Genomic DNA, 18,338 nt, shown 5'->3' with positions numbered 1-18,338 from the left:
AGCGTCATCGCCAACTTCCAGGTGACAGGCCACCGGCTAGAAACTCGTTATAGCTGCGAGTTCCTTCCACATCTGCCTCTCCAGACTCCATCAAGAGGAAATGTGGCTGGCAAATATAGTCTCTGCCTCACCATAATCTGCTCCTCTCTCCTCCAAATGAGGACATTCTGATTTTCCATTTGTCAGCAGTCTGGGAAGCTCAAGAGCAGCTGCAGGACTCATTCGTGGCTATCAGCTCTCAGCAAGGACATGTGGTCGGTCGGTGGGTCAGAAGTAATAGGTTACCCAGTCCAATCCAAGGAATGGAAAGAAAAGTAGTGTTTCCGGGACAATAAAGTTTGTCAAAAAATGGTTGGAGATTCATTTTTTGGGCTCTGTCCAGATGGAAATCGCAGGTAGGCAAAGGGTGGCTCTTTTATCATAGAGACCCAGAAGCTACGAAGGCCCACAGTTTGGGCTTCCAAATTGAGAAGCTTATAGTCTATGTCATGATTCAGAGGCCTATGGCTCCAAGGTTTGAAAGCCCAGAGGCCTATTGATGCAGGTGCTCTGGACTTATTGCTGTGGGTTTAGAGTGCTGACATCCAGCACCTAGTCTGAGCTTATGAGCCTGGGGATTGGGACCCTAGCTCTTTAGACCTTGGCAGATCTCTTGAACTCTTCTTGTAACCCGAATTTTCTGTCCTTATAGTCTTGGCTCCTGCTTTCAGCATTAAAGCATCCTGTTTACCAGTTGTTGCTTCTCTGCCTTTATGCTTTCTTCACAAGTCGCCCATCTTTTGTAGTCTTAGCATCTTGAAGATTCTGACCTTGGTATTTTCTTCTAGAACTCTACAGCTACCGTCTAGTGTTACAGTTTAGAACTTCAGGTGCCGTGGGCCTTGGCTTCTGATGGCTTTCTGGAACTCCCTGCCTCCTCTTGGTGTTACAGAGCTAAGCACTGGCTTTTGGTATTCCAGAGAAAATTCTTCATCTGCTTCTTTATGCTGCAGTCTCTGCTGTGGCTGGAATGTCCAGGGTTTTACCTGATATTGTGAAACTTTCTCAGTGTTTCTATCCGTAATAAAGACTGTTGACTGATGAAAGGCTCTTGAGAAGACTGGGGGGGGGGGGATGGGGTTTAAGGTTGTCACAGATGGTGATACACACGAGAGGAGTCTCCTAGGCTAACAGACAAGATTGAGATAGGCTGCTTATATTGCTCAAAAGGGAGCATGCATGCTTAGGCTTGGAGCACAATTCTCTCAGTCACGGCCATGTACACGCATAGTTTCCAGTTCTGTCTATCACAAGTTTAACAAACCTCACTTACGCACCAATCATGGCTTTTTGCTGAGCTACTAGGGAGGCCCTCCCTCATGCCCTGAAAGAGAGGCAGGATAAACGGGTTCATCTAGAGTCTTCCAAAACTGGTGCAAGCTGCCTGGATCAGCTGTGCCTGAGGCAAGGCCTCCTGAAGCAGAAAGAGAACTAGGTCCTGCCTAAAATGTTTGTAATTCATTCCTAAAGTTGCACATGCCAGTGGAGTTTTTGCTTAGGCAAGCCAATTAAGTTGTCTTCACAATGTAGGCCAGTCTATACCTGACAGAGAAGGCCTCTGCTACTTAGGGTCTCTGACCTTATGTGCCCGGACCATTTCTATGCCTTGTTCTCATCACTGCATTCTCTCTGTCTCCTCTTGGGAAGCTGCCAACACGCCTGCTCCATCCTTTGTTCTCCTCTCCCTAACGCTAGTAAAAGTGTTCTCAAGCTTCCTTCTGAATTGGCTTTTAAGCTCTTTTCTTAATGAGATGAAGAATTCCAAAACAGGACCCCAGTTTCCCTGAATCACATGACATATATGATGGGGCTCCCAAAATTTCCACAGTAAATATATAAACATTTATATCTTAAGTTCTTAAAATTTGATGACACTAATGTTAAACTTATCTATTTTAATTGCAAACATTATCTCTACCTTTAAAGTAATACACATACATTTGGCAACTAAGAATAGAAAGGCAGCAAATCCACTTTTCTGCAATGTCAAAATAACAACAAATAATTGTTTTTTCCTGCTATTTTCTGTATAAAATTCTTTTTTCTTTTTTCTGTGTAAAACAATTAATTGTATCCATTCATAAGCATAATTTTCATGTATTTCAATTTTGAAAGTAATGTATGGGCCAGTCTGAGAGATTTGATTGATACTGAACACTTCATACATACATATACATTCCAAACAATGTAGGTTAGAGTTTAGAACTTAGAAAAGGAAATCCACAGTAAAGACTACCAACCAGATACCAAACCCAAGAAAGTACTGTATCCTGAATGGCACAAAGCCAGGCTACATGCCATGCCTTCCTTCTCTCTGGGGAGAAACAGACAAATATATATCATAAGGCAAACATTACTCCTGTGTTATAAAAATTCTATAACACATAAGCAAGCTTTCCTCCTTAATTATGGCCAGAGGCCTGCGCTGGTTTAAGTGTCCAGCAACCATGTTGTTTCTGCATGTTCTCAGGTAGAAGAAAGATTAGAAATGCTGGCAAATGGCTGGTAGTCAGAATTTTAAGAGTTCAGAATTTACTTTTAAAATGTCACTGCTTACATAGACGGATCTTTCCTTTGCCTAGTAAGACTTTCTGTGTATTTATGTATATATGTGCATGTATATGTATGTATATCATGTATCTATATGTGTATATGTATGTATATGTGTGCATAGACCTGTGCTCTTGTTAAAAATGACTCTTTGCTCCTCTACCCAATGGTTTCCCTCACCACTCAACTTCCTTGAGCCATCAGAGGCCACAACAGCATAGATCTCTGCCTCCTGCATTGTTTGGAGATTGTCTTAACACTAGACTCTGGTTCTGTCCTTCCTGTCCTGCTTGCTCACCCACACGCCTTGGCTGCTCCTGCTTTATCCTCCTATCTCTTAACATGGCAGAACCTTCCCTCTTTTTCTTTCTATGTCTTTTTGGCTTATCTCATGGCTTTGCAACCTCACAATAGAGTAACTCCAAGATTTATATCTTAACAACTTGGATATAAATCTCTAGCTCATGAATTCCAGGCTCTTTTCTGTCTGACATTTTCCTGTGCCGGTGAACAGGCTTTTTTAACTGAACATGTCTAAAAACAGCTCCTATAATTCCTCCCTCCAGACCTGTGTCTTTCAGCTTTATAGACCCAATTTAAGACACTTGACTTTCCCAGTTGTCCACCCAAAAACCTCCAAGTAATTCAATGTATTTGCAAATCCTCTTGACAGCTCTCAAAATAGAACCAGAATCCAGCTACTTCTGACCATTTCCACCCTGGTCCACGTTGTTATCGCTCCATATTGTGGTTTAAGTAAAACATGCACCCCTTGAGCTCATGTATTTGACACTTGGTCCCGGTGATCGGAGCTGTTTGGGGGGGCTGTGGGACCTTTAGGAGGTGGAGCTTTGATGGAAACAAGTACAGTACTGGGGTGAGCCTTGCAGTCTGATAGCCTCACCCCAGTGCCTGTTCCCCTTTGTGTGTGTTTCTTGTGTGAAGCTGAGAAGTCGTCTGTCAGCTCCCTGCTTTGGGTACATAATCCCTTGCCTTCCCATCACTATGGACTCTAACCCCAAGGAATTGTAAGTTAAAAAAAAAAAAAAAAAAAAAAAAAAAAAAAAAAAAAACTTCTTTCTTCCTTCAGTTGCTTTCGGTCATGGGACTTTATTGCAGCCGCAGGAAAGTAATTAATAAACCAAGATTATCTTTCAACCTCTTTCACATCTTAACATTTAGATAAACCTGTTAAAAAATAGCCCACGTCAGTCACTCCCATGGTCAGTACTCACAGACGTTCCCATGGCACTCAGAATAGAAGCTAATGTCTTTAAAATAACCTATAAATCCCTCCGTTCTGACTCACAATAAGGGATTAACTGCCCCAAGAAAGATCTGGCCCATTGCCCTCCTGCAAGTTAAACCTCTAGATGTTAGGATGCGCTGCCCTATAAAAGGTGCGGCTATTTGCCTGGATCCCCGTGCTATGTGGTACTGTCTGTGATCTGTGTTGAGCTGTGATGGGAACCCTGGACTACCTGCTGTCAGTTCCAAGTCTACAAAGGATAGAAAGTCACGTGGGTAGCTATCATGTCTACAGGCCAAAACTCCAGTAAAAATTCTGGGCCTAACCAGTTAAGTGAGTTTAATCAGCTGGAAGTACTCCAGGCATGTTGCATGCGTTGTTGCAGGGAGTAATAATTACTACCTACAGTACTATTGAAGTATTATGCTTATATAACTTTACCTCATGCCAATTTTAATCTGATATTGCTATCATAAAGTATAATCATGAATATAGTGGCTTTTTTTCCCCCTGTGAATCCTCTAGTGAGTAATCAGACTCAAGGGGCCATCTGAACTCGGCGGCTTCACCCTGCCTTCCTGATGTCATCCCTTGCTCTCCCACCATTCACTTGTACTATTTTTGGCAGCGTTGGTGTTTCTTCTTAGAGATTTTTCTTTCTAGCTAGAGGACATCCCACACCTCCCAAAACCCATACTATCATTTTTCATTTGCTTTGAGCACTTATTCAAATTCCATTTTTTTTCAGTGAGGTCTTCTCTGGATATATTGTGAAAAATTACATCTGTTGACTGAATATGTGCTTAACCTTGCATGTTTAGTATTCCTCTATAATATATAGCCTACTTGAGGTACTTTAATTCATCATTTTGTTATCTGCCCTGCACTCATTAGAATGAAATACTCAAGAAATTGGCTAAAGAAGCCTATGGGGTCACTGCTTTTTCTCCAGCGTAAGAAAACAGTGTAACACAAAATACGTACTCAGTGAATACCTGTGAAATGAAGGAATGAACTTGTAGTCTTTTGTGAAAAAAAAAAGTCTAAATGACAAAAAAAAATACAGTATCAAAGTCAGATGAACAGTTACTATTGACATAAAATAACTTCATAAAAATAACGCCACCCTCTCAAAAAAAAAAAACTGCCGGGTGGTGGTGGCACTCACCTTTAATCCCAGCACTCGGGAGGCAGAGGCAGGCAGATCTCTGTGAGGTCATGGCCAGCCTGATCTACCGAGGGAGTTCTAGGACAAGCTTAAAAGCTACACAGAGAAACCCTGTCTTGAAAAACAATAATAGTAGCAATAATGCCACCAATGTATTATACAATGCATATTAATACCACCATGAACCTGCTTTTCAATCTAGATCACTCGTCAAATCAAATGAAGTAGTCATGCGATAAATCAGAGGAAGTATTGAAGTCATGGCAACCCAGAGCCAAGATGTGGTGAGGATGGGATTGGGAGTGGAAGGCCTTGGAGAGAAGTTGCTCATGTAGAGGACTCGGAAGAAGATAACCAAGCTTGCCCCCACGCTCCCTGAGACTTACTTGTATCCCTTAGGTAGAGCTGAGATATTAAAATGCATGACCTTCCCACTGCACTGCCCAGGCCTGGAAGCAATGAGTTTCTGCTCAGTTAAATGGGGACAGAGTCCTGCAGTTTACCAAGATAGCAGATTGGGGCTAGCCTGAGGTGAGAACACCCATTGACCTGATGATGTCACTAAAGCCCACTCTGCAGTTGCCAGGAACTAAATAGAATTTCTCATTTGTAATTCAGAATTTTAGTGGAAATGTCTAACACTCACCCAAAACAATAAAATTTAATTAGATCTCATAGTCATCTAGCAATTACTAGGGAAAACCCTATAGTGTATTTATATTTTAACTCAACTGATAAATCAACTATGAATCCCAAATAAGGGCCACTTCTGTCCCCGGCTTTTGGGAGAGGACATTATTGGCTAAATTGAGATGATGGTTGATAGGAACGGGAAGATCTGAAAAAAAAAGTGAATTTAAAGAGGGCTATCCAATGGGACTAGGGCAAGGCATGGGCAGGATGATAGAGTGGTAGAGGAGAGGATCATGGCTCCAGCATGTGTGTATAACAAACGTCAGGTGGTCATCAGAGAAGCTAGGTCAGCAAGGGTCGCATCTCAGAAGAAAGACTATGCTGGGTGAAAGCCCGAGACCTCACTCTAGTCAAGGTGACCTGGGACCACAGAGTGGAAGGGGTTGGACACGGGTTACATAGAACTTTCTTCTCTATGCTGAGAAATTTGTATTGGAGTTCTTCAGATAAACACAACAGGAGATACAGAGGTGAATGCACAGATTGGTGGGTGATAGTTACAGAAGCCAAGTGATGGAGGAGAATCAACAGAATTCCTTCGGAGTGCTAAATCCAAATACCTGAGAACCAAGAGAGGTGATGGTGGATGTCCAGATCTGGAAGCAGTGAGGTAGGAGGAGTTGCAACCTACTTGTGGGAAGGTTAGCCTTTTTATTCTGTTCAGTATGGTCAACATACTGGATAACGACAAACACATTAGAGGACGCATTCTTTCCAATGCTACTGTCTTCCTCAAAGGCTTCTTCTTAAGCAGACTCAAAATATGCTCAACCAAAAACCCTGTGGGTACTGCATCCCTCTGAGAACAATGCTGTACCCAATTACCCAGAATTTGGACCCAAGGTATTTTTAGTAAAATGATAGACTGTGGATGGTGTGCCTGGCAGAATATTCCCTTGATCATCTGGCCGGATTTGTCTTCCAGTAAACAACAGGATCTTATTTGTCATCTTCCGAACAATTCATTTATTCAACCAATATTTCTTGGATTCTAGACTTGCTGTCAGATTCCAAGAATGCAGCAATTAACCCTACAGATGACATCAGACTCCAGGGGAAGAGACAGACAACACAGAAGCAAACAAGGAAGGCTGCTAAGAGGGAAGGAAGAGGGAGACTTAATGGATCTTACAAACAAGTTGTGACGACGCAGGTTTAATCTTTGAGAAATCCGACAGGTGCTGGTCTTAGACAACGATCAACTCGGGAGCAATCATAGCTGCTTCAGGGCCATAACCAGCTTCTAAATCGCATGTTGAGTTACAGAAAGCTGTGAGATTCCAAAAGCTGTTGATTAGAGCCCCTGGGAATCTAAAGAGCCCAGTTAACGGGCTGCACATTCCACGCCCACGCTCCACAACTGTCAAGGCTTCCATCACACTCAAATTGAGAGGACCATCGTGGAGGAAAACAAACAGAAAACGATAAACAGCAAGCAGACTTGCATCCTTTGCCTAAAAGCATCCCAGAACCCGTGCCACCTGGGTTCCTATAGCTCATCTATGAGCGCTCTAGGACCTCTAGTAGAATCCATTCTTTTCCACTCAGGCGGCCAGCTCTCTTTGCCTTCTGTTCTACCCTTTCGGCTTTTTTCCTGGCGCCATGCCAAAAAGATAAGCAATCTTGAGATAGCTGCTTTGGCAGCCCCCACCTTCCTACCCTCCCAGAGCCAGTTAGCGGTCCCCCTATCCTGTTTCATGGCGGTGCCTGGTGCCTCCTCGGTACACAGACCACCAGCACCACCTCTCTGAGGAGGACATATCACAACGGGAAGGACACAAATGACTGAGCTCATTTGATTTTATTTTCATGCGGTCAGCGTTCTCTTGAGAAGAATGCTTCAGTTTAGTTCAGAGTTGCAGATGAAAATACGGCAGGCATCATCCTCTGGCATCTGTGGCTACAATGTGACTGTCTTACGCTACTGCTACCACAGCCTTAACCGACGGGTCTCCCTGCCCTGCCTTCCCTGCCGTGATGGACCAAACTCGGTCAGCCCAAACTGTTCCTTCTTTGAGATTCTTTTGCTAGACATTTTGTCATGCTAAAGAAAATAAAGTAATAAATACAGCTGGGAACAAAAGGCCTGCTTTTCTTTTCTCAGTCAGCCATGCTTAGGAGTTGGTAGCAAACCTTTAGCTACTCAGCCAGGACGCTTCTGAACATATACTATTTGCTTCGTAAAACACTCACCTGACCATTTTGGAAGCTCTACCAGCAGATAATATGACAGGGCATATGGGCTGTTGACTAGGATTTCAGTACCGACAATGAAATTCCCTGCTGTAGAGCAGGTCTTACACCCCATTGGACAGTTACTCCTTAGCAACCATGCATGCCAATATTACAGCAGACGACACATCTCGCATGCCGGGGCAGTATTGTAGCATGCATGGTCCCATGCTGGGTAAGAACGGTGATGTCATTTTTCTCCAGTAGCCTAAGCAGTATCATCTGGCACTAGGAAAGCGAGCCATGAGGGACGAGGTTTCCTGGTTTATTTGCAATTGAGTTCTCTGTTTCCCGCACCCAAAATACATTACGGTGTTGCGGTGGTTTGAATGAGAATGGCTTCCGTAGGCTCATACGTTTGGATGCTTAGTCGTTAAGTAGTGGCACTATTGGAGAAGCACTAGAAGGCGTGGCCTTATTGGAGTGGATGAAAGAAGTGTCACTCGGGTGGACTTGGAGGTTTCAAAAGCCCGTGTCAAGCCTAGAGTCTCTCTCTTCCTGCTGCTTGTGGGTCCGGATGTAGAACTCTCAGGTACTTCCGCCTGTACCAAGTCTGCCTGTGTACCGCCGTGTTCCTCCACCGTGCTGATAATGCACCAGACCCCTGAAACCTCCAACAAGCTTTAATTAAATATTTTCTTTTGTTAGAGTCGCCGTGTCTCTTCAGAGCAGCAGAATGGTGACCAAGACAGGTGCCTGCCGCAATAGGGCTGTGCAGTTATGGGGTGTTACCACGGGCAGCGGCAGTAACCTGGACTGTTCTGGAGACAATTGGGGTCTATCTGACTAATAACTTGCTAAGGAAGTATCTCTAGCCTTCACTATGAGCTTTATTTAATAGCCTATGTCTTTTTGGGGAGCAGTACTGTCTACCTCTACAGGATAATTCCATTTGAACTTTTTATTTTACGAAGCTATATTTTGAAATTAACTTACAATACACTGGGTTTCTGTAATGTTTTTCATACTTCTTTATTTGGGGTTAAGAACCCACCACTTCTGCCTCTCCTTCACACACCCCACTTAATCCTTTAACCTCCAGGTTACTCCTTCTTCTCTCCTATCAAAGTCATTCTTCCATGTCTCCAATTACATTTAAGCTGGTTGTAAGACAACCGGCTTCTCCGGGGCTTCTCATGGACCTTCATTTTGGTTAACCCTCTACCCTCACATCTTGGTTTCCCCTGTACTTCTTCCTGCTTAAGCCTCCCAGTCCCCAGAGTTGCAGCTTTCCTTTTGCCCGTCATCTACTGCATCTCCTCCCCTAACATGCCCTAGTCCCCAAGACCCCTTTCTGGCTTCTGAAACTTGTGCTTCAAATTAAACACAGACAGGGAGAACATGTGACATTTGTCTTTTTGTACCTGAGGTGCCTTGCTCAGTATTTTATTTATCCTGCTTCATCTGTTTGCATGCAAATTTAAGGATTTCATTCTTCTTTACAGTTGAGTAATATTTCATTGTGAATATGTGCTTCATTTCTCTTATCCATTCATCTGTAGACAGACATACAGTCTGATTTCATTTCCTGGGTATTGTATGTAGAGTGGTAATGGAATCAGCTATGTTTTTTTTTTAATAAATGGTGATACTCTCAAATTGCCTTCACAATATTGACTTTTGTCCCCATAAGCCAGGGTCACTTTCAGTCTTGGCCCAGAAACTTCCTTTCGCACAGTCAGTGAAGAGATTGCATAACTGGTGAAAGTGCTGAGACCAAGAAGCTGAATGTTTAGCCCCAACGGGGACATCTTTATCGGCCCCTACTCCTGCCACTTCTCAGAGAACATTGTGGAAGAGGAGGCAGAGAAAACGGAAAAGACAGAGGAAAGGGGAGGAGAGCTGTGAACCGCTTCTGGAGTCATGAACTCACAGCGGCTGTGACTGTCTGCACAAGACCCATGTAAGATCAAGCCAGTCAAAACTCCGGCATAGGCAGAGGAAGAGCTCTCAACCTTACTCCTTACTGAGAAGCTAGGGACAGTTCATAGCTGCTGGGAGATGTAGGATTATTCTTTTATGAAGATTTCTTTTATACCACTAGTAGTTGTCTCATGATTCAGTATATGACTTCATACACTTGTGTGATGCCATATGGGCATCATTAATTGAACACAGTGGGTTATAGAAGAAAAAAAAAAAAAGACAGGGAAAGAGGAGATGAAATTGGGAGGGGGACATGTTGAAGGAAACACAGAGGAAGAAGTTGGAGGGAAATTCAGGAAGTAGATATGATAGTATTGCATTGTGTGGTGTGTGTGTGTGTGTGTGTGTGTGTGTGTGTGTGTGTGTGTGAAAATCCCAAGAACCAAAAAAAAAATTAAAAATTAAAGTAATAAAACTCATAACTGGGTTAGGCTATAATAAACCTGCTATAGCATCTGGGCCTTTTAGAAGCACAGGAACATAACCTGTTACTTTTTTCTCACTATGAAAATTTCCTGTTGGCACAATCAGGTTAACTCTATACACTCTGGGTGGGGGGGGAACCTGCCAGCTTCATTCTAAGGCGGGGAAAGGCTTGCTTTTCTTTATGAGGCAGCGCACCCTGCCGACACTCGCAAGCACTGCAGGGAAGTTCTAAAGGGTTCCTGCAGGTGGTGGGGTGGAGAAACAAGTTTGGCCTGTGGGTTGCTCCTTTTGTTAGGAAAATCAGGTTTCAAAATGCCTGTTGATTTCGGAGGAGTGAGAAAATAGGGTCCGTGGAACTCTGTTATTTTTAGGTCTTGACTCTCCGGTACTTCCATCATGCTACAGTAAGGAAAGCGACTGCTACCCTAGAGAACCACAGTGGAAATTCCAAAGCAAATTGAACTTTTATGTCTCATCATTTCAGGCTGCTATCGTGATAGCTCAAATTCTAGGGCGTTTCTTATTTAAGGCCACGCTACCAAACTGTACTTGTTTTGAAGCTTCTGTTCTCTTCCCTCGGCGATAAGTGTGTTGTTTAGCGCTGAATAAGCCAGTTTCCTATGCCCCCCCCCCCTTCAGGTCCTCTACCAGCAGCCTCTAAGACCACACACATTCTGAGCCCCACCCATGTCCGTGTCATCCACGCCCCTGCAGAAGTGCTGCAAGAGCAGAGGCTCAGGGAAATGAGCACAGGCCCCGGGACTGACCCGAATTAGACCGGCCTAAAATAAATCATGTCAGCATCTCTTAATAGTCCTCCTGCACAGGCAGCTTTTTCTAGGCTATTGTTTTTAAGACACGGTCATCATACCTACTTTTAAAGCAGATTGGAGTGTGCCAAGCATCCCACGGAAAGGACAGGCCACGGGAACTCACGGGGAAGGGTATTGATATGGGGGTACTGGGGGGACAATGGAGAATGCAGAATGATGTTCCTCTTTTCCAGTCCCTCAGTTCTGTAATGCTACGGAAAGCAGAGTGGATTGCATGCCTTAGTGCCTTCTATATGCCCTCAATGTGAGTGCTATTATCCCACGGGGGGGGGGGGGGGGGTTCCTCCTGCCGTATAAGCCGGGAAGCTACACAGGCATCAGAGAAGCAGAGGGGCTGAACCTGCAAGGCAAATGCTATGAGGCTATCATACACTCACACTATGACAGAATCCCAGGGAAGGCGTTCAGAGTGGCAAGGGCCTCCCATTGCTCTTTAGAATCTTTATTTTGAGGTCAGTGAAAACCAACAGTCAACAAATATCCTCAGACTCACTGCCTAGACGTGTCTGAGAACATCTCTCAGCTGGGTGTAGTGTCCCCAGTCTCCTTTTGCCTCTCTGTGCGCAGGCAGTGCGGGGCACTGCGCATGCTTTCCACCTCAGGTCCACCTCTCCCTAAAGATCACACGCTTCTCCCCCCTCTCCTCTTGGTTTTGGGAAAAGCCAGGTCTCCTTCCTGTTTGCACCTGCTTTCTAGAAACCCTGCGTAGTTTTGCTTAGATGACTCAGGTAGTATGTCAGAAGCCTCCGGGAATTCTCCAGTACCATCTGACACTAGGAAGAGCTGACAGGAGAGGAACTCAAGCTGCTGGGAGTTCTGGTCCCTTCTATTTCCTTCTGTCTCAAATACTTTTATTTTAGCCACATTAGTCTAGGCACGAAGAATACAGCGTGGGTAATGTATACCACCATATTACAACCATTTGGAGAACTAATTAGCCCAAATTTTAATTTGATCACACGGCAATCCATGTGTTAAGTGAAAAGACATAAGTAAAAATGTAGCATTTCTGCATGTTTTCTAGAGATACGCTCCAATAAGATAAACAATGAATTTGTAAATATTAATGAGGGAGAAATAGCAATGAGTTCAGGGTTGTGTAAGATTCCATCTGTAGGTGTTTCATTTCTGTTCAACTTTTAATAAGAGAGGTTAATGTGTGTTTCTTTCCAAAGTTTCAAGTTGAGCCAGATGCAGTGACTGAAGCTTAAAATATGAACTACTTCAAGAAAGGTACTACTGGGGGCTGGAGAGATGGCTCAGCCGTTAAGAGCATTGCCTGCTCTTCCAAAGGTCCTGAGTTCAATTCCCAGCAACCACATGGTAGCTCACAACCATCTGTAATAAGGTCTGGTGCCCTCTTCTGGCCTGCAGGAATACATGCAGACAGAATATTGTATACATAATAAATAAATAAATTTAAAAAGAAAGAAAGAAAGAAAGAAAGAAAGAAAGAAAGAAAGAAAGAAAGAAAGATAGATAGATACTACTGACAGGAAAAGCTTGCTGACCCCTGGGTTAGAATTCCACTTTACATCCATGTTGGCTTCTCCTGCCACTGTTAATACAACAAACTGCCTTGTAACTAATTATCTGTAGCCCCTTAGCTGTCTAGATATGCCTTGTGCTTGGCTCAAACTGCTCTTTGGTCTATTTAGTTCAATCTTGGCTCACGTGTCTGCTTGCTGTCTGCCTCAGAGTTCAACGTGTTGTAATAGAAATGGTTAATTCTCAGCCTCTGAGAAATGACTGCTGTCTTCGGGGTTATTTTGTCGCCCCTAATCCAACAGATTTTTACACTTCTACTTTTTCTGAGAATTCTGAGCTAACAAAAGGATCTCCACTCCACCTCTGCTATACTTCCCACCATTCTCAAACACTTCCCTCCAATTTCTTTTCAGTTTATGCATGTGTATGCATATTTACTAATTTGTCCTTCTTTCCTGGTCAACTTTTGTTAGAAATAGTGCCGCATCTCCATGGGAACACAACATAACGGTCTCTCACGGATGACCTAAGCGGCTGTCCCTGGGCCGAAGGCTTCAATGGCATCTGGCCAGATTAGGAAGAAGACAGCAGCTTCCCTTGCTCCCAGGCTGCAGGGCTCTGAAGCTCACAGGGAACTTGTGTGAGCTATACAATGCTACAGGGCTTCATTGCCTTTTACTCTTGACAATAATCTCTTGGGTTGTGTCAGCTGGCAGGTTTTCATCTTCCCTCACCCTCAGACTGACAGACAGAGGCTATGGCAACTAGGAAGGGAACATGAACTCAATGAGTGTCTACTGGGTATTAGGTATCCAATACATCATTTCAAGATCAATATCTCAATTCTCTGACTGACAGAGTTGTATATGCTTCTGGTCTGCTTAATGCCAAGGTTTATCTCCTTTCCACTACATATGAAAGAGAACGATTTCTTTCAAAATCAATAGAAAGGACAAAGTCAGACAGACAAGTCTCTGCACAGTCATTGTCCTTTCTCACACCTTTTACCCTAGGAGGAAATGTTATAATAAAGAATAGTCTGGACTTACCCATGCCCCAAGTACTGTTTATAATAAAGAAAGATAGAAGCCAAGTTGAAGAGGAACCAAAAGAGTCATGGCCCTCTTCCATTATACTCCCTCTTTAACAGTTAAAGGAAATACCCTAAGTAAGGGCGATTAGCAGGTGCCTTGGAAGAAGAAATGAAGCTCTGTTGGAATTGGGAGAAGTGCAATGAAGGAAGCATCAGGAGGATGTCAGAGCACAGCAAATTCTTCACGTCAAAGCCTTGACTGTTTCGTGGGGTCAATGGCGAGTTTAACTTGGCTTTCTTCTCCTCATATTCATAACCTTCAGTAACGTGTCCTTTAAGGTCCTGTTTCTAAGAAGAGTGAGATCTAGGATCATAGGTGTCTGTCCAAGACCTTGTCTACACAAGCCATCCCCCAAATCACAGAGCCTTGTCACAAGGCCACATGAAGAACTGCCCAAGACCTATACCCTCAAATCATGTGAAAAATGGGATCCAGAGACTTAGCTCAGGAGCAGGCTAGAGGCTGGCTGGCCACAAGGGAGGTGGGCTCCAGGCCCCGACTCCAGCTGAAGCAATTCTACTCTCACTTGTTTGAAGAAAGTGTTTCTGGTTGTCACATCCCCGCTTAAGAAGCACTGTCCTAGAATGTGTCTGTATCTGAACAATAGCACCCAACCCCAAACATGGAAAGGTATTGAAATAAGGACTTTTGAAGGAGGGGGCACACTCTCTGAAGGGTTCCATAGGAGTTCATGGTAGCACTCTCTACCCTAAGACAAACGCAGAGAAACAACACAGCTCCCCTTCACCTGATCTGCGTGCATACACAACCCTCACAACCACCACAGAGAGTCAAGGGGAGCCTTGTAAGGATGTGAGTGGATGTGGGGAGGCTGAGGGAGAAGGCTCCTTCCTGCCCAGTGCAGAGTCAGAAAGGAGGTAGTGAGGAGCAGACAGCTTGTGCTCCACCCCAGTGTGAGAAGCTGAGTTCTCTTAGATGGGGGAACCAGTCCTGGTCCTTCCAAGACAACAGAGGGTAGACTGTCCTGAGCTCCCTGGGCATCCACAAAAGTCCGTTCCTCTCCTGCACCAGCCCTTTATTATATAAACCATCTGTGTAAAGCACGTTGCTCTCCAGAGAGGAGCCACATTATTGCAAATTGCTTTATTAATAAAATGAGCTTGTAAATCAGAGCAGCAGCTAGCTAGTCTACCAAAATAGACCTTCAGAGTGGGAAAACGAAGCCATTGGGGACAGCTTGTGCATGAGGGAAAAAAAAAAAAACTCATCCTGAGAAGCCCAAGTTTTGACATTAGCTAGGACAAACATTCTTGACTGGTGTCTAAGTGGATTTTACTTCCAGACCCTGGAGGAAGAAGGTCCTGTGCAGTGGCTCAGATTCTGCAGCACAGCTTATAGAAGGTGGGACAAATTGCTTGAAAAACAAATGATATTTACCTTCTCAGAGCAACTGATAAATACACACTCCACTTCATACCAATAAAAAAATATATATATATTTCCTTTTCATTACCAAATAACGGTATTGGAAGGCTAGTGCGGAACAGGGGATTTTTCTTGGACTACATTGACAAAAGCACTGTCATTTCAAGAAGAACAGGAACAAGCCCACATAATTTAGGCTTAAAGGAAGACAGCAGTGAAAGCAGACGTTGGGAAATGTTCTGCTCCACTTGAGAGATTGCCTTGAGGAGACTCGAGTTCGCATTCTTCTGTTCGAGCTGCTCAATCACCTACTTCCCAGAGCCAAAGCTATTTGTCCTGGCAGCACAAGGCTCTCCTTTCCCAAGAGAGCTTGGAACCTTGCACAGGTGTGCTCGACTCTGTTTTGTGTAACCTTTGACCAAAGAGAACAGTAATTCAAAGCAAATGCAAGCAAAAGAACCTAAGAAGAAGACCGGCCGCACTTGGTTTTCTCTTCCCCCTGAATGCTTGTCTTGCTACTTCAATCTTTATTCTCTGCTGGAAAAAAATAAAAAAAAAAAAAAAAAAAAAAAAAAAAAAACACCTTTGACTTCCGTCTAGGTTCTGATTGGACCTTATTGCCATCAACAGTACCTGTATGCCATGCCTGTCTTCGCCTTGGTGGTCTCCTGCAACGAAACTCCATGGACACGTAAAAACTTCTCTAGGCATTTCCATTCCGAAGTTCCACTGGGTCTGACAGGCCAGCAGGCTCCCTGAGGCTGAGTCTTGGTCACTGTTAAGTGCCGTCGGCATTTTAGAGCAGACTCACTAGATTTGGGCAGACCCAGCTTCGGACTGGGGATGTCTGCACAGGCAGGCTTGTAAAGGTGCATCGCTCAAAAGCCCAAGGAGGCAAAACCAATTTCACAACACTTAGCTTTAAGACTGGCTGAGACTAACTCTGGCTATCTGGATTTGGTCTGTCCCTGTTAGAGATCAGCTTACTTTTTTTTTTTTTTTAAATCTCCTTCCTATCATTTTAATCTGAGCAGGCTCCCAAGTCTCCTAGCAGAGTTCTTGGTTGCCCATCTCTGCCTAGGCTTGGGCAGACAGAGCCTGATAAAAGCCAACTGTCTTTCTCATCTTTAAAACTCTCAGGGTCAGATGTAAGACAACTATGTATTGGCTCTAGGGAAAAATGTGGGCATGTTTTCCCACGTCTTTCTATTTAGGGAAAAGAAATATTTCAGTAGGGTACCAGCCAGAACTGTTACCATAAAGTCTTGGGAACGATTCATAACCACATCAGCAGACCTCTCTAAATTATCAAATATTTCATAAACAAATGATCTTCATACTAGTAGCAGGATTCATTTGGGTGACATGCTCAATAACTAACTTTTTTAGCCGTTTCTGTCAAATGATAAGAAATATCAGTGAAGTGGGTATAAGAAGCAGAAAGCCTGTACAAATATGGACAATGGGGTGTTTAAAAACAGCCTAGGAGGAAGGATGGAGAGGTCAACAAATGGGACAACCAGACATTTGTAAGGAAGGCAAAGCAAAACCAGAAAAAGAAGGCAAGTAAATCTGAGCTGGAGAGACGGCTCAGCCATTGAGAAAACGTTTGCTCTTACAGGGACTCAGGTCTGGTTCCCACTACCACATTGGGAGGTTCACAGCTACCTGAAATCCCAGATCCAGGCATCTGATGTCTACTTTGGGATGCGGCAGGCCCATGCACTCGTGTGCACATGCCCACACAGGTACACACACATAATAATTTAAAATCCAAAGGTGAGTAAATCTCGGACTTAAGTCTTACATTGATGTAAGCCTTAACTCAGAATGAACCACAAACCAAAAGTAAAATTGAAACTATAAAGACAGAATAAAAACAGGTGGATTCTTTTTACATTTATTTAATCTATTTGGTATACGTGTATGTGTGTGTGTGTGTGTGTGTGTGTGTGTGTGTGTGTGTCTGCCTGTGAGCACAGGCATAAGGCAGCTTGTAGGAGTCAGCTTTCTCTACCATGTGGGTTGTAGGGATCGAACTCAGCTCTTGGGTTTTGGCAGCAAGCACCTTTACTGGTTGAGCCATCTTGAGTTGAGCAGGAGAAAATCTTTAGTTGAGTGAAAAATTCTTAGATTTGGCACCAAAATCTCTATCCAAAGAAGGAAGATTTCATGAAGTTGATCTCATCAGCATGAAAAATATTTGCTCTGGGAATGCAAGGTACCTCAGGGGCAGGGACATGTTTGTAAATCTGATGTCCTGAGTTTAATTCCCTCAGACCCCACAATCGGTCCTCTGATTGTTTTGACAGAATCAGCCTTTCCTAGTTAATAGTAGTGTGCTTCACTTAATTGTGAGTCTACCCTGTCGAGGCCCCTTTCCCATCTGAGAATCTAAAGCTCTGAACACCAGGGAGGAATAGAAGATCATAAAGAAAAGACCTGAAATTTATATAGATAGGTCATCTTCAAATACTTCAGAGATCTAAGAAATATGGCATTTACAATGTTTTAATAACCTAGGTTCCTCTTTGTTAGGACAATGTGACAAGTCTGTTCTTTGCAGCACCAATCTACTTCAGAGAAGATAGTGGGCATCGAAGGAGCTCCAGAGAGTTTACTTTCTTTCAGGCAAAAGTAAGCCATTGGGCAAGAAAATGTCCCTGCCTCAGTATGCTGTCCTAATTAGAAAAGCAGGAAACAAAATATCCTGCTTCACAGAAAAGTCTGTCAAATATGCTAGGCCTTTAGGCGGAAGATGGATGCTCCAACTTTGGATTACTGTCCAGACAGCCAGCTATTTCTGTCATTACTCTCACTTTTTGGAAGTCACTTGCTTCTGGTCAGCCTTACAGATCAGGTTATGGTAACGCACACCTTTAATCCCAGTAGCCACAATGACACGCACCTTTATTCTAGTAGCCACACCAGTCGCTATAGAAATCAGGTGGTGCATGTCTTTAATCCCAGTGGTGCACACCTTTAGTCCCAGCCCTAGGGAAGAATTTAAGATGTGGGGAGACAGCTCTCAGACACAGTCTCATTCTGTGATTCTGTGAGGCAGGGTCGCCATTTCAGATTGAGGTCAAGGTAAGAACCAGTGGTTGGCAGTTTTGCTTTTTGAATCTTCAGGTTGAACTGCAATTTCTTACCCTGCAAATTTCATTTAATTGAGCGTCACCCTCTTCTAAAAAAAAAAAAAAAAAAAAAAAAAAAAAAAAAAAAAAAAAAAAAAAAAAAAAAAAAAAAAAAAA

At 43.6% G+C, this 18,338-nt stretch overlaps 1 protein-coding gene across 1 annotated transcript in view; it reads right to left on the bottom strand.

Annotated features, from left to right (window-relative positions):
- Positions 1–16,161, bottom strand: part of Kcnab1 (potassium voltage-gated channel subfamily A regulatory beta subunit 1) — a 306,641-nt gene extending 290,480 nt beyond the window's left edge. Inside the window, exon 1 of the mRNA XM_050147489.1 lies at positions 15,718–16,161. Within this exon, the coding sequence (XP_050003446.1) occupies positions 15,718–15,959 (242 nt within the window). The 5' untranslated portion in view covers positions 15,960–16,161. The remainder of the gene's footprint in view (positions 1–15,717) is intronic.
- Between the last annotated feature and the right edge of the window lie 2,177 nt (positions 16,162–18,338).

This window comes from Alexandromys fortis, unplaced genomic scaffold (assembly GCF_014885135.2).
Source record: "Alexandromys fortis isolate MF-2015 unplaced genomic scaffold, M_Fortis_MF-2015_v1.1 scaffold_53, whole genome shotgun sequence".
NCBI lineage: Eukaryota > Metazoa > Chordata > Mammalia > Rodentia > Cricetidae > Alexandromys > Alexandromys fortis.
Note: the sequence above shows the minus strand (reverse complement) of the source record. Positions and strands in the feature narration are given on the sequence as shown.